This window comes from Pithys albifrons, chromosome 1 (assembly GCF_047495875.1).
Source record: "Pithys albifrons albifrons isolate INPA30051 chromosome 1, PitAlb_v1, whole genome shotgun sequence".
In the NCBI taxonomy this organism is placed as follows: Eukaryota; Metazoa; Chordata; class Aves; order Passeriformes; family Thamnophilidae; genus Pithys; species Pithys albifrons.
Genome location: NC_092458.1, coordinates 123,420,566 through 123,440,167, shown reverse-complemented (window position 1 = coordinate 123,440,167; position 19,602 = coordinate 123,420,566). Strand labels below are relative to the sequence as shown.

Sequence of the window (19,602 nt, the reverse complement as noted above, 5' to 3'; positions counted from 1 at the left end):
CTCTTTGAGGTCTGACTTCACGTCGACATACGTTGGCTTAAATTTACTGCTAATGAAATACAGGCACATGTGTACATTACTCTGATTAAATGCTTTGCTGGTGCAGGGGTGGACTCACACAGCAAACACAATCCTGCATCAGAGGCTTGGAGGAGTAGGTTGTGCTTGTTGGTTTTTTTTTTCCCCAACAAAAAGGCTAGATATTCCAGAGTTTATTTTCCTCCCTCTCATGCCCCTCCCAGACATTATTTTAGTTCAGTGTGTGCTTTTCAGTGAGCGGTCCTGCCAGGGACTGGATGCCCTCAAGTGTTCCTGGACTTGCTGGCAGCTGGGCAGGGTAAAAGCCCTGGAGAATCAAACTGCTAAAACTCACAGAGCAAGCTGGGAGCAGGAACCTGCCCTGGCCTGGCTGGAGGCAGTGGAAAGAGGCTTTATAGGAATTGGCATTGCATTCTCCTTCTGTGCTGTGCTCTGCTCTGGTGAGACCCCACCTGCAGTGCCACATCCAGCTCTGGGGTCCCAGCATAAGAAGGATGTAGAGCTGCTAGTCCAGAGGAGGTCATGAAGATGATCAGGGGCTGGAGCAGCTCTGCTCCTGCGCTGAGGGAGCTGGGGTTGTTCAGCCTGGAAAAGAGGCTTCAAGGAGACCTTTGAGCCCCTTTGAGTACCTAAAGAGAGCTGGAGAGGGACTTTTCACAAGGGCATGTAGTGATAGGACATGTGGGACTGGCCTAAAGCTGAAGGAGGGCAGGTTTAGATTAGATATGAACAAGAAATTTTTTGCTGTGAGGGTGGTGAGGCCCTGGCATAGGTTGCCCAGAGAAGCTGTGGACTCCTGACCTCTGGAAGTGTTCAGGGTTGGACAGGGCTCTGAGCAATCTGGTCTAATTGAAAGTGTCCTTGCCCATGGCAGGAGGGCTGGAACGAGATGATCTTTAAGGTCCCTTCCAATGCAAACCATTCCATGATCCTCATTTCAGGGCTGCCCTGAAGACAGACAGTGAACAATGGGATGTGGGCAGAGGGGAGAGCCCCAGCACTCTGGTTTTTTCACATGGGAAAATATCCCCTTTCCAGGTGGAGGGCAGGTAATTCGCTTGCAGAAGCTTTTGTGTGTCCAGTAGCTCTTGTACTTTGTAGCTCAGACTGTGACAAAGGAAGTTGTAGCAGTTTCTCAAAACTATAGGAAAGGTTTTTTTAGGAACTTGGAGCAAAAAAGAGAGAGTCATGCACCCACGGGGAGGCAGAGGCACTCGAGGTGCCTTAGGTAATGTGTCCTCATCAGAGGAAACTTAAGCCACCTGGGCATGGTTTTTTGAGCAATAATAATACGAAAAAAAGGCCCCCCCACATGCTTTTTGAGGCAGTGCTCTCTGCAGCAAATCTGGGAGTGGATCTGGACCTCTTTTCTCACTTGTATTTCTCCTGCAAAGTACAAGCAAACGGCGTTTTGTGTGTTTCCTTAACTACACATATCCATGCCCAGCCTTGGAGTGGAGGGGGAGGAGAAAAGATGCTGCCAGCAGCTCCCAGCCTTTGATTTGTCTTTTTTTTTTTTTTTTATTGCTGCGCTGGAACAATCTGTTTCAAAAATGACAATGGCAAATCAAAGCGAATATTTCTTGCTAGAAATTCAAAGTCCTCTGACTTGTCAGTGGGTATTTTGCTCTTAAATGGGCTGCTTTATCAGTAACACTTATTTGGGAGTGTTCTTTTCTGCTTGAGCTTGCAGCCCTTTAGAAGAAAAACGTATTTCCCCCGAAGCCATTTGCTGCAATAATTGTTGCCATGTGGAGCTGTCATTGTTGCTGTCACAGGGGGACAGTTTGCGTGTGCACAAAGGTAAAAGCGCTGCACTTCTCCACTTGCTCCAACAAAAGGATTGGAAGCGATCGTGGCGAGGGATCGGACACCTCGCCCGGAGTCGAAGCAGCCCTAAAGCAAAAGCTTGACTACTCCCGGGGCTGAGTGAGGGCTGTCCTGAGCCCAAACAGCAGAGGGTCGGGGGTCAAGCAAACACAGGGATCCAGGGAGAGGGGAATGAGTGGAGACTGAGGGGTCCTGTTCCCCCCCGCCCACCCAGGGCGGTGTTTGCTCCCCTCTGCCCTTTTCGCCAGGTTGTCATTCCTCATCAGGGAAAATCCCGTCGGTGCCTCAGTGGCGGCTTTTTAGCGGAGCGGCGTTTCTCTCCCGCCGTGCAAATCCAGGCTGGATCGCTCGGAATTGGGAGCGCGGAGCCGAACTTTCCCAGCGCCGGCAAGGGCTGGCTCTGCCCTGACACGGATTCCAGCCCTGCGAGCGCCGCTGCTGAGCCCCGGAGGCCGCCGCCTGCCCCCTCCCATCCCAAATATCCAAAATAAAAACATGTTCATTTAGCTCCTAACCTTCCCTTCCCCGCCGATGGAGCGGCAGCCGTACAGTCGGTCTGTTACCTACAGGAGGGAGGGAGGGAGGCAGGGAGAGGGAGGGAGAGACGGAGGGAGGAGGGAGAGAGGGAAGAGGCAGGCGCGGAGTTCAGGTTAGCGCTGCCGCATCGCCTCCTTCCTTCGCTCCTGGCTCCGGAGGCACAGCCGCTGACGGACCCCTCGCTCGGGATGGGGCATCGGGGGGCACCTCACCAGCTGTAGCCAGCGATCTCCCGGTGGGTAGCGGAGCCCATCGCTCCCCGCAGCTCCCCGCGGCACGGCCAGAGCCTGGAGGTGGAGGATGCGCTGCGGGAGCCCGAGGTGAGGAGGTCCCTCTTCCTGCCGGGAACTCCAGCTCCAGGTAGGACCGTGGGAAACGATCCCGCTCACCCACGGACGTGGCCCTGGACCACCCTCACCGACTTCGCAAAAGTCGGTTGGGTGAGAGATAAGAACGGTTGGGTGAGAGATAAGAAGGGGTAGAAGGTGTGCGCCTGCCTCTAAGCCCAGGATCAAAGTCCAGACCTCCTTATCCAAGGAAATCCTTCGCCAGAGCGAAGCAGTGTGTGAAAGGCTCCGGACTGCAAAATCCATCCCGCGTGTAAGATGGGCCATGAGGGGCATGGGGATGATTGGCACGAGGGGTAGACCGGTTTGATGGTGAGAAGATAGTAATAATATTAAGTAATAATAATCCAGATTTAATGCGTGTTTTACATGAGAAAAGGTTTTGGCAGCCCCTCGTAAAGCCCAGGATCACTTAGGACAAGCACAGGGCGACTTTGTCCTCGCTGTCCTGTGGAGAGCTTGGATAAAATGCTTAAAGGGAAGAAGATCCATCAGGCACAGGTAAGTAATTAAACAAGCAGCCATTGGGCCTGATCCTGCCAACATTACTGTGTGTGATCAGCACTTTTAAAGCCAAGTAGTTATTGAGAAAGGATCTGCCAGCAGGAGGGCCCCACAGTTGGATTGCTGTTCCTTTGCTTTCTGCCTTTGCCCTGCTAATCAAAGGAGGGGCTGGACCTGTCCCTTCCAGTGCACCTTTGGCACGGGGCTGGCACTAAGGGCAGCCTGCATGGCTCTCCTGGCTCTCTCTGCCCTCACTGAGAACTCTGTGATGCCCAGGAACACTTTCCTTCAAAAGTACCAGATTGCTTCTTGAACTTACACATAAATGCAAAGACTTAGTCCAACTGTTATATGGGTAGGGGAGTGTAAACTTCCAAACACCTAAAAGTGGTGAAACAAAAGGGCACGAGCACTGGGCTCACCTGCTCCATGCAAGTGCTCCCCCAGATTAAAATACAGGGGAAAAAACCCACCTGAAAGGGAACATCCTAAGAAGTCCTTATCCTACAGTGGTATCAGCAGGGCTGAGCAGCACTCAAAGATTTAAGAGTGACACTGGAATGTCTTTATTGGTAATTTTCCCCATTTTGAATGTTTTTGGGTTTTTTTCTTTTTTTTTGTACAATCATAGTTATCACTTCTCTGCGCTGCTCTCTTCTTACTTGTATATCCTGAGACTGTTTCCAAGGGAGAAGAGCAAGATTCTCATTCTATCTGAAATACTATTTTCAGGGTTTTTTCTCTCTTCATTAAGATGAGGAAAACATGTAGTGCTTCTTGTAAACAAGGGTGTAATAAATAGTTTGGTTTGGGGACACAGGCACGTGGATACAATTTCAGAAGAATGGTGCTTCTGTAACTCAGAATAACTACTTTTGGAGTCCTGGCATTGACAGCAAGAGCCTGAAGAGGAAATGTTCTGATTGCTTGATTTGTTTATGAAGATGAGAGGGTGGCTGTGAGTGGGATTTTGTTCCTGTTCAGCACAATGAACCAGATGGGTTTACACAGGGTCGGGTTGCTCTGATTCATCTCGTTGTGGACAATTGCTTACCTGTGGTGAGATCTGGAGTTATGGCAAGTAGAACTTGGAATATAGCAGGGAGAATAGTAATTGGAGGAAAATTGCTGATTCATTAGGCAATTCTTAAGAGGTGTCCATCAGCATCAGCAACAAAAGGAAAATGGCAGCACTGTAGGAATAGAGGGAGCATTAGAAGAAAAGAGTCTATTGGCATTGAAGACAAATCCAGAAAGGCATGTTTGGTACACAGGTGAAGGGAGGACAGAGGCAAGAAGAGAAGGCTTTTAGGCTGAAGGTTTGGATAAAATTACTACCAAGATGAGGAAAGGTCCTTTTTTGGGAGAACAAGGAGGGAGTGCCCCAGGGGTGCTGCTGTTTTCTCTGAGATAGGATGCCCTTTGCTGGCTGCCTGCCAGCTCTCTTTGGATCACCTGTGGAAGTGGATTAAATTAAACCCATCCAAATATACTCCTAAAAAGGACAAAAACCTCCTGCCCTGGGGTTGGACTGTAATGGTTGTCCTGTACAGTGTTTCTGCTGTTGTGAACTCTGGTTTGAACTCTGCAATGGGATGCCTTCAGGCTCCACTGCAACATCTTTCTCCATCCTGGAAAAGGGTTCTGACCTTATTAACTACCCAAACTGACATTTGTGTAGGGGTTTTAGAGCCAGGATTAATCCAGAGAATTTTTCAGGCAGCTTGGAAAAGCAAACTGATATTTTAAAAATAGAAGGAAGCTTTCTTAACTTGGCTAAAGTCCCTGGAAATACATTTCTTTTTTACTCCTCAGATGCAGCACTTCTTTACTGTGATGATACCAGAGCAGCTACAGCTCCTGCCAAACTTTTTTGCTGGTTTTGAGAGCAAAACTGCATTTTGGTCTGAGGATGCTTTTTGGCTTTTCCAAACCAATGTGATGAGCAAGTGGTCATGGTTGGGTGGATGAGATCAAGGTGCATTAAGAGCTAGTGATGAGTCTTTTAGTAAAGAGAAAGATACACCCTCTGATTCAAAAGATCCCTGTGCCACTAAACCTTCCCTCTTGCCATGATCTTTATTCTCCTTTAGGCATCAGCCATCTGGGCTGTCTCAGAGGCAGAACTCAGAGGCAGAACCCATATGGGCCTTTGGTCCTGGCCATTGCAATCACTTTAGTGATGAAAATCTCTACACCTGAGGTGACATTTCGGTATCTGATTTAGGAGGACTGTTGTTGAGTGAATGAGACCTGCAAGTATTTATTCATTTATGGTAATAATAAAGATGCACCTATTTAATGAGTGAATGTTTCCTGCCAAGCTCCTCCTGTGCTGTGTGTTGGCTCTGGGAGAGCTGCTGTGTCGGGGTTGTTTATACAATATGCTGGGTCAACCTGTGGTTAACCACCAGTACATCACCATCTGTGGAACAGAAAACATGATTGAGAGGAGGAAATAGTGGGAATTTGCCTTTGAGGGGTTAATGTTAGGGAGTTACTGCAGGTCAGGTGGCTCTTCTTGAAACTGGCTCATGATGGAAAGAGATGTGGGGCATGGAGCTGAAACTTTCAGTTGAATTTTAACCAATTTGTATTTTAATGTCTCTTTTTTAGATCATGTTTTTTCCTTTCATTGCTGTGAAAAATGTTTCTTTCTTATGACTGTACCAGTGTTTAGGCTTCATTGATCACACTGCTAAGAATACAGTTGTATGCATATATCTGTATACATCTTATAATTTATATCTGCAGGGCATTTCACTTGGATTAATATTAATCTAGAATTTAACACGTGACTCTAATAATGATTTTTCCCTCTAGAAAATATCTAACTTGAATTTCTACACCTCATTTCTACTCTTCATCTTTTTTCTTTTAATTATTTTTTATTCTTGCCTTATTAAAACCCCAAAGTGGTAAATGAAACCAGCCCAACGTTTTGCAGAGAAGATTCAATCTGCTGTTGGAGTCACAGGGTCAATCAGCTAAATGGGTATTAGTAACATAATGACAGAACATAAGCCAGGCAATGCAGTAGGATTTGAAAATCCACAACAGTAAAGCTCCTCTTCTATCTGTTGTCTAATTGATGGCTTAGGGTTTGGAGATGGGGACTCTTTCCCTGGCTCTGTGACAGAGTCAGCTCCAAAAGCCCCTCTCTCCACACACACCCCATCAAGGCAAACCTGAGGAGGAATGAGAGAACTAAATGCTCGTTCCAGCAGCATTGTAAAAAAAAAAAAAAAGACAAAGCACTCCCCAAAATAATCTAAACTAAAAGAAAAATAAAAAGATAAAAGAAAGGGAAAAACCACCAGGGAGAAGATTTGGCTGTACATAACATGCCCAGCAGCAACTCAGTGCTTAAGAAGCAGAGGAACAGTGTCTTGCTCTGTCTTGGTGATGAGTTGACAAGGAGACACAACACTGATAGCAGAGGTTGATGAGAGGTAGCAAAGGGGAAAAAGTTTTCCTCAGTCTGTAAGTAAGGGCAGCACAAAAAGTTCTTCCCTTGTCCTGTACCCTTTTTGGTTTTCCACCCCTCTTGCCTACCTCTGCCAGCCCCCACAGTTTGGGCAAGGACACTGTTAATACACAGTGCTGTGAAAACCTTCCTCTGAAAAGCAGCATTTTAAAGTGAATTTAAAATTCTTTCATCCAGGAAGGAGACATTCAGCCTTGTCACCTTGGTGGGTGTTTCTGGCCAGTTCTTTCAGCTGCCTTCCCGTAAAAACAGTGGCCCAGTCACTGCTGAAGCCACTGCATCCCCAGAGACATCATCTTGGAGAGCTCCAGGCTGGCCCCTGCTCCTCTCAAACACTCGCATTTAGAAAAAAAATACACGTTTCCTGCTGTACTTGACATTTTCTTATTATCTGTGTGTGCTTAATCCCTCCTTGTGCCCTGCTGAGCTTATGAGAAAGTAATTTAGGGGCTTTATTCCAAGGAAAATCAGGAGTTAGCAGCTATTACTAGTTCTTATACCAGGGCACATGTTACTTTCAATGATTAGGAAAGGAAAATGGGAATAAAACTGCTGACTTTAACTGTGCAGTATTTGAGGTTGTAACTCCTGTTTACACACTTTGGTTGTGCCTCTGCTTTTGGGTCTGCCTTGTCACAGCTGCTTAAGTCTCTTTACAAAGTGGAGACTGTGGTCATTTGTGGTTTGGGTTGTTCCCTGGTTGATGTGTGAGACCTCAATGCAAAGACAACACCAACAGTCCACTGAACTCAGTGGCAGGACTGGAGCTTCGACCCAGAAAAGTTAACAAAACCGTATTTCTTTTAATTGATATTTTAATTCTGGTTCTCAGGGGGACTCTAGACCTACTTACCTCCCTCTGCCTCAGGCCAGATTGCTTTTCCTGACCTATATGGCAGATAGTCTTGATCTCTTGGTGCCGTTCAGATAATTACACTCATTAACAGGCCTAAAGAAGGTGTCAGATTATTTTTGATTGAATAACCAGGCTTTGGCACAGGAGTTACCATGGCCTTACCACTGTGAAATGTGAGAGAGTCCCACAAGGGTCAGTGGTGTGAACAGATTGATCCTAGAGCTGACCTGCTTCCCATGGCAGAATGCAGGAGGAAGTTTGTGCCACTCATGGAAACAGGAACTTGCAAGAGAGAGAGGACTGAAGGTGGACTGGTATGGACAGACCTGGACTCCCTTCTTCACAGAATCACAGAATGGTTTGGGTTGGAAGGGACCTCAAAGATCATCCAGTGTCACCCCCTGCCATGGGCAGGGACATCTCCCACCAGCCCAGGTTGCTCCAAGCCCTGTCCAGCCTGGCCTTGGACACTTCCAGAGATGGGACAGCCACAGCTTCTCTGCCCAACCTGTGCCAGCACCTCACCAGTCTTACAGCAAAGAACTTCCTCCTCATCTCTAGAGTGTTCTGAGGGGCACAATGCACCTGCCAAAGCTGAGGTGCAGGTCTGCCCCTCGCTGTGGCATTAGGAGGAGCAGAGGAATGCTGGGGGTTCAGTGGCACTGATGAAATGCCCTGGGCTGGCTCAGTGGCACACACAGTTTTGTGCCCTGCCCTCCCTCACTGCCGGCCAGTGCTCTGGGGAGCAGGGGCTGAGAGCAAAACAGATTGAGGAGTGTCAGACCTACTCTGTATTTGTCATGTCCAACAGTGAAAGGATTTATGCCTTTAGTGTAGTAGGTTTTGTTAAATGTAAATAATTTACATACAATTGATTGTGATCTTCTGTGCATCAATAGCTGAGAAGGCTCAGAGTGCCTGCCTGTATCCTCCCCACAGGTCTGATGCCCAATTTATGAAGAATAACTTTTGACAAACCTATAACCCCACACATTTCAATTGTTTTCTGGGTCCCTTTATTATCCTATCTACTAAATCTGAAAAGATGCTAAGAATGTCAACCCCAGTCCAGAATACTTTGGTTATTCAGATGTGATAAACCTTGTGTGTCTACAGCTCAGAATGTTCTTACATGTTGTTCTCTATCAAATCTCATATTCCCTTTTAAAGTTTATAAATGAACATTAATACAGGTCATTGAAATAAAAACATTAATTAACAGAGAGCTATTTCCTACTTCTTCACTGCATTGGTTAGCAAAAGTAATTAGATATTAAGAGAATTTAAGAAAAAAATAAAAAGAGGAAGGGAAACCAGTGACTGTTTAATTTTATCTGGTCTTGGTTGTTTTACCAGAATTTAGTGTTTTTTTCTTCAGAATTTTGTAAGAGCTCCTCTTACATTTTTAGCTCTATTGTATGAAGTATTGCATAAACTTATTTTACAAGACTGTTGCTTTCTCAAAGCTTTTAAAACAGGTGTAAGAGAAGAGCAAGAAAGGAATCTTGGTGCAGATAGAAGAGGAGGAGGAGGATGGAAGGATGAGATTAACAAAGAGGAAAGTTCCCAGGTTTCCAGGTAACAAGTGACAGCATGAGAGGAAATGGTCTCAAGTTCAGCTAGGGGAGTTTTAGGTCAGGTATCAGCAAAAATTTCTTCCCCTAAAGGGTTGTCCAGCACTGGCACAGCTGCCCAGGGCAGTGGTGGAGTTGCCATCCCTGGAGGGGTTTAACAGATGTGTAGATGTGGCACTTGGGGACATGGGTTAGTGGTGGCGTTGGCAGTGCTGGAGGGTGGTTGGACTTGACCTTAGAGGACTTTCCCAACCTTAAAGATTCTGTGATTCTGTAAACTCACTGTCCTCCAGCTTGAGGCCATTGCCCTTTTTCCTGTCACTCCATGCTCTTCTCCAGCTTTCCTGGAGACCTTTTAGATACTGGAAAGGGCTCTAAGTTGTCCATAGACCCTTTTTTTCTCTCCAGACTGTACAACCCCCTCCTGTCTCCATAGGAGAGGTCCTCCAACCCTCTGAGCATCTTCATGGCCTCCTCTGACTCCCTCCAACAGGTCCATATCCTTCTTACTTTGAAGGCCTCCGAGCTGGATGCAGTAACAGTGGGATCTCATGAGAGCAGAGCCTGTTTCTCATGTGTTCCTTTCAGGTATGTGCCAGAGGAGCTCTGGGCTGCAGACTCCATGTTTCCTGGGCCCCAGGATTCCATACAAACCTCACCTGGATCTGTGCAAAGCCATGAAATGCTGCACCACTCAGTTTAAGGAAAGCCTCTAGGACATGGAACAGGTAACTTTTTTGGCAATGCCCTCCATAAAATATTTTGCAGTTGGAACAGCAGAAGATGGAAAAAGCTTCGAGATAATTAAAAACTGTGATTTCTGACTCAGATCAGAGAGAAAAAATGAAGTATAACATCATGCTAAAGGGCTTTCTGTGGAACCAGAAAGATTTGTTTAGATGCAAAAGCACTGGATGCAGTTCAAAATGACCTCTAGAGCAGAGATTGGGTGCTAGTAAGTCTCCTTTGCCTTCTGGACATCTGCTGTAGACTTACTCTTTCCTTCATATTAACATCTCCAGGACTGCTCCATGGAGATATGTGCATGCAGGCTGGAAATCTTGAGTCACAGCCTGCACTGTTTATCAGGTGCAGGCAAAGGAGGAAGGATACAATGGCAGAAAATTTAGAAAAGCCAGCCCTGGTCACACCCAACTTGTGTTGGTATCTCTGCTGCACAGCAAGATGGTTTAGTTGGATGATGAGGGTCTTGATAAATACAGTCACAGCCAGGTTGTCCTGTTGAAATATAATAGCAGCTTGTTTTCCATGTGTTCTTCACATATAGCAGCTGTCCCAGGCATTTGCTTCACCCAGGAATTTAAACCTACTGTTCCCAGGTGGGGTGAGGGATGGGCGGGGATTCAGGATATCAGGGATGAGGAGACAATTGCAGGTTTATTTTAGTCCCTGATATAACAACTTCAGTGGTCCAAGGAACCAACCTGCCTGTGAGTTGACCTGGAGAAGGGAGTTTGGGGAGCAAGTCCAGAGGAGGCACCAGGATGGGCAGAGGATGGAGCAGCTCTGCTGGGAGGAAAGGGTAGGACAGCTGGGTCTTGTTCAGCCTGGAGAAGAAAACTTTTGGGGTGACATAACTGGCGTTCTAGGACCTGAAGGGAGCCCTCAAGAAAGATGGAGAAAGACTATTTGGAAGGGCCTGGAGTGACAGGACAAGGGGGAATGGCTTCAAACTGACAGAGAACAAGGTTAGCTTGGATATTAGGAAAAAATCCTTCCCTGTGAGGGTGGGCAGGTCCTGGCACAGGTTGCTCAGAGAAGCTGTGGCTGCCCCATCCCTGGAAGTGTCCAAGGCCAGGTTGGATGGGGCTTGGAGCAACCTGGGCTGGTGGAAAGTGCCCCTGCCCATGGCAGGGAGTGGGACTTGATGCTCTGTGAGGTCCTTTCCCACCCAAAACATTCTGTGATTGTGTGTTATCTGGTGGATAGAACAGCTGGGGAGACAGAAGTGAGATGCCAAACTGGGAAAGCCCAAGGTGCTACTGGTATGATCTGGATCCTCCAAGTCCTCTCCCCACTGCCCTCCACAAATACCTCTGTGATTAATGGCAAGTATTTAATTTGAGAAAAAAAGAACAGCATTCCTACCAATCCCAGATAAACCTGAATTTGGGTTTTGATGATTAAACCAATGACAAAAGCTTGTTATTTTCCAGCTTTCACACAGAACCAAAGGAGACTTTGCCCTGGGAAGAGTGTGCTTTTCATGCAGGCCACTGCCTACCCACTGGTGCTTGCACAGGGACCTGCTGTGAAAGGACACATGGGCATATGGGGCATTTGCAATATGTTTTACAATTTAAATGCATTTGTAAACATTTGCATTGTGTGTGTGCGTGTGTTTATATATCTGTGTAAGGTAAGATGTTTCCTACAAGGACAGAAAAAGGAAGACAATCTGGATCCAGATGGGCAGAATGGGAAAGTTGGGAGGCTGCTCTCCCAGCTGTCCAGAACAAGGACCTTAGTAATGGTTTTTAGGTCTGAAAACAAGAAGTAAATATGGTCATGTCACATTAGTCTGGCTCTACTGAAATGTGGTAAAATGAGTGTTTTGAGTTATGGTTTCTTGTTCTTGGGTATTTGTAAGAAGTTTTTAATGTGTTTTAATAGAATATTGGTCTCAATGGCCTTCTTAGTTCCATATTTGAAGGACTTTGGTTTGCACATGCTCTGAAATTCCTGTGACTGTGAAATATCAGACCCTCAGAGTCTCATGGGAGCTGGTGACAGCTCCTGTGCAGCTCTGTTGTCAACCTCAGAACATCATCCTCTCCTAAAAACACTGTTTTCAGGATAGTGCTGTGCTTCCTCCCAGGCCACTGAGGAACATGAGAACAGATGCAGAGCAGATTTTTGTATAATCTTTTGTGTGTGTGGATATATATATATATATATGTATGCATGCATATGTATAATCTCACACAGTTTTACATATGAATTTAATTAAAGCAGTTTTAAACTTAATTGCAAGATTACTGTGAGCTATACATACAGGAAAAAAACAGATCTGAGGAATGCTCTGTTTGGGGAGAAAGTTAATTTAAATTTAAGTACCAGAAGAAATGTGGACTCTTGAAATATTTTCAAAATTCATTAGTGAATCATTGCAGAAATGCATTTCAATGTGGGAGGAATTTCAGTAAACTGGGGCTCCAGTTCTACTTGTTTCATGCTTTTGACAATTCCAACTGCTGTTAATGGGACTATTCTTCCAGGTAAGATGAGCTGGGTTTGGTTCTAGGAACACCTGGCTGGACTTTCAAATGCACTTAAAAGCCTGCAATGCAAAACCTTTCATTGCTTGGAAAAGGGAATTTGAGCAGAAGGAGGGCACTGATGTGATTTGGGGAGTCTACACAGAACATTCCTGGTCAGCAGGCAAAGATCAAATTTCCACGAAATCTACAGCTCTGGGGATTGTAAACATGTTTTGCTGTGTTTTCAGATGGGAAGCCAAATCCAATCCTTTGTTAGGAAGGGAGAAGGTGGAAGGTAAAATGCCCTATCCTAGTGCTCTGAAATAGTAGTTGGTGGAATTAACTGGGCCTGTGGGTTACTGGAACAAGTAACTGAAGCCTTAAACTCTTCTGGCCAGGTTAATTTATGCAGATGCGTAATTTTTTTTGGCACTGTGACCTTTGATAATTTTTCTCTCTCTGAAAATCAGTATTTTTAACCTGATGTGCAGCACATTAATCTGTTTACAAGGATAAATGAGTGAACTTTGTTGTTACTGTTTGGATGTCTGTCACCCAAGAGGAGAGTAGGACAGGACAACCCCCTTCTCACCTCAGCGTGCCCTAGTGAGTCACTTCAAATCTGCACATGCTGAACCATCCAAATAATGTGACCCATTGCAGGTTTTCTTTTCTTTTTCTCAACAGCTGACCCAGCTTCAAATATGTGACTCATGGCCCCTCCAGCAAAAAGATCAGGAGCAGTTTCTGGGTTGATGCAAGAGCCCCACAGGACAGGAAGATGAGGATGGGAGGAACGTGGCTGGGTGTGCACCTGGGACACTTGCTGGCTCTGGGACACAGGCATAGATGGAGAACCATGGTATTTAAAAAAAACCCTGTTGTTGTTGTTCTCTCTCACCTGACATGGACACAATCTGCTGCTCCTCCTCTCACTGGCTTGTGAGACCCCTGTTGGATCTAAATCATGGTTTGTAAGATGCTGAAAATAAGGGGTGAGCATTGAAGCATCAGCCAGGGTGACCTGGATGTGCTTGTGTGGAATTCTGAGGATGTGCTGGCTTGGAGGGCAGACTCAAGTAAGCATGAATGTGAATTTGATGGCCAGCAGAACATCTTGTGGAGATGATACAAGGAGAAATGGGTGTGGGGGAGTGCCCTGAAACACACAGCTTCCAATTAGAGATGCCCTGGCTTTGAATCCCTATGCAGGGGGTTTGATGCACAGCACTGAAAGGAATTAGTTATTATTTTTATTCATGTGCTGTTCCTTCATGTTTCTTTCAGATGGATTCCAGAAAGCTCAGGTGGTTTTTTTGCCTCCTCGGGCTCAGCTGTGGCAGCTTCTGGTTCTTTTACAACTGGACTGAGTTCCGTGTATTCTGTGAAAACAGCCAAGGTTTGCTGTTCCCCACAGAGACTTTTAGGAGAATTGAAGGAAACTTCTCCCAGCTGCCAGACATAGACTGCCATAAGAACCCTCCTTTCCTTGTCCTGCTTGTGGCATCCTCCCAGCAGCACCTGGATGCCAGGATGGCCATCAGGCAGACCTGGGGCAAGGAGAGGACGGTGGCTGGGAAACGCCTGGTGACGTTTTTCCTCCTGGGAAGAGCTGTGGATCCCAGCCAGCAGGCTGACATCGCTGCTGAAGGCCAAAAGTACAGGGACATCATCCAGAAGAACTTCACGGACACGTATTACAACCTGACCTTGAAGACCATGATGGGGATCGAGTGGGTTCACAGGTTTTGTTACCAGGCCAGCTTTGTGATGAAAACTGACACAGACGTGTTTGTCAACGTTTTTTACCTCACTGAGCTGCTTCTGAGGAAGAAGACCACTGGATTCTTCACAGGCTTTTTAAAACTGCACGAGTACCCCATCCGGAGAAGATGGAGCAAGTGGTATGTGAGTAGGGAAGAGTACCCAGGGAAGACCTACCCGCCCTTTTGTTCCGGGACTGGCTATGTTTTATCCAGTGATGTTGCCAGTCAGATCTATAATGTTTCTGAGAGTGTTGCATTCATTAAACTGGAGGATGTTTTCATAGGGCTGTGCCTTGAGAAATTAAAAATTCGGCTGGAGGAGCTTCATTCAGAGCAGACCTTCTTCCCAGAGAGGATCAGGTTCTCTGTTTCTCGCTTTAAGAAAATCGTGATGTGCCACGAAGTGGAACCCTCTGAGCAGCTGAGCTTCTGGAATCACTTAGTGACAGAAAGCCATGGAGAGGTGCTCTAGCACCTTCCCTGCTGGAATTAACACACTGAGAGGCTCTACTTTTACAGTGCTGCTCCTGACTCCAGCAAAACCCCCAATTAACTCCAGATCCATCATGTTAAAAGCTTTTCAAATGGTTATTTTAATCATAGCATCGTTAAGGTTGGAAAAGACCTCCAGGATCATCAAGTCCAACCTTTGACCTTATCAACTAAACCACTGCACTGAGTGCCATGTCCAGTCATTTCTTAAACACCTCCGGGGATGGGGACTCCACCACCTCGCTGGGCACCCCTTCCAATGCCTGACAACCCTTCCCATAAAGACATTCTCAATTTCTGCCCAAGAACATGCAAATCCCTTTCTCTCCCATTCCCTCCCAGCTCTTTGCATCCCTTCTCTGCACAATTATTATATTTTCTGAAACCTGCCCTCCAAATCCTGCTGCTAAAGAACTGGGGACATTTCTGCAGTTCTAAATGAACAGTCAAAGCACTCTTTCCCAGAGAATAAAATCTACACTGTCTTCCTGGTTGCCCTTGATAGATTCCTGCACCCATCTGTGCAGGCATTTAAGGAATATTTGGAGCTGTCAGGACACTCCTCTCCTGGCAGAGGGAACTGCAGCCCTGCCCTTGCAACCAGCTCTGTGTGGGCAGAACTGCATCCTGCCACAGATCCCTCCTTCAGTCTACATACATTTTTTTTTTTTGCAGAGATGGAAGAATTTTCCCATGCAATGCTCTTGGGGCAACCTTGGGGACTGCAGGTCACCTGGTGAATGTGTAAAGCTGCTGCATCTGTTTCCTTGGATGTACCTCCTGCTGAAAATACCTGTGGTGGAGCCAGTGGAGGGTGTCCTGCTCTTTCTATTAAAATAGAGCCCAGAGACATCTTTTATATTTTTTATCTCACTTTGGTTGCCTGAAACCTACTGTAAGTGGTTTGCCAAGGCTAAACTAGACTCACTCACAGTGATTAAAACATTTTTTTCCTATGAGAAACTGGCTGTGTGAGGGAGAAGACAGGAGGATTTTTCTCTTTTAAAGAAGACGTAGTGGGAAAACGTGCTCAAGTAATTATTCAGGTTGGGAGCCCTATTTCTTGTTTCATTCCCAAGCAAAGACTCATGAAATCTCTGGGCTGTTTGTAGGTTCCAGAGATAAAGAATTGAGTCTTTACAACAGATGCTGTGAAAAATACTTTGGGGCTAAGAGGAGGGAGAAAGGAGTTGATAAATCCTGGCCTTATGCAGTGCTCCTCTTTGATTTCCTTTCATATCAAGGGAAGGTCAGTTTTATCAGCAAAGAAGTAGCAAATGCCTGTAATGTGTGTGAAATGATTGTTTTAGCAGAGAGCAGTCAAAGTGGAGCTGTTCCCAAGGGCAGGATGGATGGGCCAGGAGCTGAGGGGATGTGACACCTGGCAGGGCTCATCCCCACACACCCACACGGGGGAGCAGGAGAAAAGACAGGGAAATAAATTTTATTACTTTTACTGTTATTTACTTTTATTGTTTCTTTTGTTTTTATTGAAGTTGGCCAGGACTGTTCAGGTGTATCTTTTTACTTGCCTGTGTCTGAAGAGCAGGATAAATATTTTCAGCAGGAACATGCCTCATCCTGAAAAGTGTTTAGTAATAATTATTTATTTTCTTTGTAGAGTAACTTGAGCTCATGAACTTATTTTTGGCCACTGATGATGAAAGAAATTATTTGTTTGGCAGAAGAATAATCTTCTTCATTTTAATATTCTTTACTAAACTTTAAATATTTTATTAAAATGAAATATTTTAACAACTCAATTTTATTTAAAATTCAGCTCTTTTCTGAATACTTTTGCTGCTGCTGAGGTGTGTCAGGCTGATAAAGCCAAACAACACCTTTTTAATCCTAATTCTTTCCATGTAACCTGCAGAAATATCTTCTGCCATTCATTGGTCCTGTGCCAAAGGTGCAGGCTGGGTATTCCTTTAATTTATGGGAAAATGATGAGCAAAAGGAAAGCTTCTGGTTCTTCCTAGTTCTCTGTCTTTTGGGGTAGAAGGTCTGTGAGCTGGGAGAGCATAATCAGCCCAATGTCCATCCTGCCCTCTGCTTGTTCTCAGAGATAATAATAAAGTAATAAGTAAGAATAATAATACAATAATCCTGCAGTTGCTTGTAGATCTCAATTCCACCTCTGTGCCTGGTGCCAGTTTTGCCCCAGCTGGCAGGACAAGTCCAGCTGTGCAATCCCAGAGAGCCTTTATCTTCATTTACATTTGGATGCGTTGAGTTGTTCACCCCCACAGGGTGTTGAGATGCAGGACCTGTGGTGGCTCCTGAGATGGTGCAGCTGCTGCTCTTCTCCCAGGCTGAGTTAGTGGGAAAGCATAAAGTTTCCCTCTAGGAGACAGCATTTTAGGTTGTTTCCCTGAACTTGTTTGTGAGTGGCACTAAAATATGTCTCACCTGAGCAGTTTGTGGCTTTGTATAAGCTTAGAAATGTTACCCTTGAGGGCCAAGTTCTGCTTGACCTCTTGGCCGTGGCTTTTATCCCAGGTCAGGAGTGTTCCTAATTACTTGAATGCAGCTACTAAGTGGGAAGATGGTGCTGTTCTCTGTTAAGCACTTCTGCAGACCCTACCACTATATTTTGAGGGCTAAATTCTAATGCAAGATGTCCCTGCCCATGGCAGGGTGTTGGAACTGGATGATCTTTATGGTTTCTTCCAACCCAAACCATTCTGATTCTCTGAAATTCACAGCTGCTGTGCCAGTGGGAATAAAGTCCTCAAGCATGTCTGGATACTGAATCCAGAGAGTCTTATTTTTAAATTCAAGATGCTTCGACTGCTGCTTTCAATATTTGTCCCCACTTATACATGTTGTGAAGCCTCTGGTGGCCTGACTCTCTGTAAGCATTTGGTTTTTCACTGCTAAAGCTCTGCTGAGGAGCAGATGAGTCCAGGTTGGAATGTTATGGGTTCAGGGACCCTGTTCCCCTCCTCTTTGCAAAGCAGCTTCCCAGCTGAATGGTTTTAGTTGCTGCCCAGAATTTTCCTCAACATCTGATTTTCTCTGTGCTGGCATAAATTAGAAATTGATCTTGTAATTCATAGAATGGTTTAGGTTGGATCTCCAAGATCACCCAGTCCAACCACTAACCCAAGACTTCCAGCTCCACCCCTAAACCATTCCCTAAGCATCACATCTACACTTTTTTGGACACTTCCAGGGGCAGTGATTCCACCCCTTCCCTGGGCAGCCCCTTCCAATGCCTGACCATCCTTTCTGTGAAGAAATTTTTCCTGATGTCCAACCTAAACCTCCCTTGGTGCAACTCAGGGCCATTTCTTCTTGTCTTGTCATTTGTTACGTGGGAGAAAAGATCAATCCCCACCTTGCCACAACCTCCTGTCAGGGAGTTGTGGAGAGGTCCCTCCTGAGCCTCATTTTCTCCAGACTGAACAGCCCCATTTCCCTGGGGTTCTTTGAACAAGAATATATTAAATGAATAATTGATCACTTAAAATACAAGGTTATTCTACTGGAAAAAGTGATTTAAGAAAAGTAAATGATTGCATGTAAGGCAAGTTTATTTATTTAAACAAAACCACTGTGCTAGTGAGTTTATGTGTATCAGCTAAAAGAAATTAGCTTTTGCAGCTTAGGCCTCAGATCAGGAATTTTAACACAATCAAAAGAGTATTAGTGGCCTTTTGCCAAATTATGTTTATTTTCCTACGGAAGACCATCATAAAATGAACAGAAATATAACTAGAACTGTAAAAACAATACTGCAGTGTAGATATACTTATTTTTTAAATTTTGCGTGGATTAATTAAAGAATGTTGGCAATTTGGGGGCAGTTTGTCTGTAAAAGCAGAGCACTACTCTAACATTTTTATGCTTTTTCAGTCAGAAGATCACTACATCAGTTTTTTCTCAATAGCTTTGAAAAGGTCAGCTAAAAGTTACTCCATTGCTTCTCATTTAAACAGAGAGGAATGAAGAAATCATTTCTTCCAAAATCATTTTTTGTGCATAGAAAAATTAATGCATTTTTTCACATCTCTAACTCATCAACCAACATATTCTTAGTTTGGGATAGGACTGTCCAAACTGTGCATGAAGGATTTGGTCTCACAGCTCCTCTGGTTCAGTCTTACTGAGGAGGTACAACCCTCTTAGGCACTTCTGGGAATACAGGGTAGATTTTTGTGATGAAACTTTTGCCTTCTGTCAAAGCTGAAGGGAACACAAGGGCTAATGGTCTGTCCTGGAGCTGCCAGGAATGCTGCTTGTCTTGCATCTGTGCAGGTGACTGTAAAATGGTGGCATAAACCACGTGAGAATGTTTGCATTGTTTGCATAGAACATGGAAATGTTGAGCCAACTATTCCAGGGATGATGTTTTAGTAAAGCATTTTGTTGCCACAGTTTTGTGTGTTCACTCATCTTTTGGGTTGGGAATTGATTGATATTTTGGGATGTGGTCAAGTTAAAGGGCTTGCTCTTTTTCCAGTTAAAATTAATAGAATCTTGGAATCATTTATGTTGGAAAAGACCTTTAAGATCGTTGACTCCAACCACAATCTCAGCACTGCCACGGCCACCACTAAACAATGTCCTCAAGTGCCACATCTGCGCAGCTTTTAAATCCCTCTAGGGATGGAGGCTCCACCCTTTCCCTGCCCAGCCTGTCCCAATGCTTGAGAACCCTCCCCATGAAGGAATTCTTCCTAATATCCAGTGTAAACCTCCCTTGGCTCAAAGGGATGACATTTCATCCTGTTCCTGTTGCCTGGAGCAGAGCCCAACCCACCCCGGCTCCCCCTCCTGGCAGGGATTGCAGAGAGCCAGAAGGTCCCCCTGAGCCTCCTTTTCTCCAGGCTGAGCCCCCCCCAGCTCCCTCAGCTGCTGCTCCAGCCCCTTCCCAGCTCATTCCCTGCCCTGCACACCCTCCAGCCCCTCAGTGTCCTTTCCATGAGATCCCAGCACTGGGC

At 45.5% G+C, this 19,602-nt stretch overlaps 1 protein-coding gene across 7 annotated transcripts in view; it reads left to right on the top strand.

Annotated features, from left to right (window-relative positions):
• Positions 1-19,054, top strand: part of B3GALT5 (beta-1,3-galactosyltransferase 5) — a 31,992-nt gene extending 12,938 nt beyond the window's left edge. For 2 of the 7 annotated variants that reach the window (XM_071566693.1, XM_071566678.1), the window contains exons 2-3: positions 13,083-13,257; positions 13,683-19,054. In XM_071566693.1, coding sequence (XP_071422794.1) covers positions 13,177-13,257; positions 13,683-14,633 — 1,032 coding nt within the window. In that variant the 5' untranslated portion in view covers positions 13,083-13,176 and the 3' untranslated portion in view covers positions 14,634-19,054. The other 5 variants (XM_071566669.1, XM_071566658.1, XM_071566704.1 and 2 more) reach the window with 5 other exon arrangements.
• The last annotated feature ends 548 nt before the right edge of the window (positions 19,055-19,602 follow it).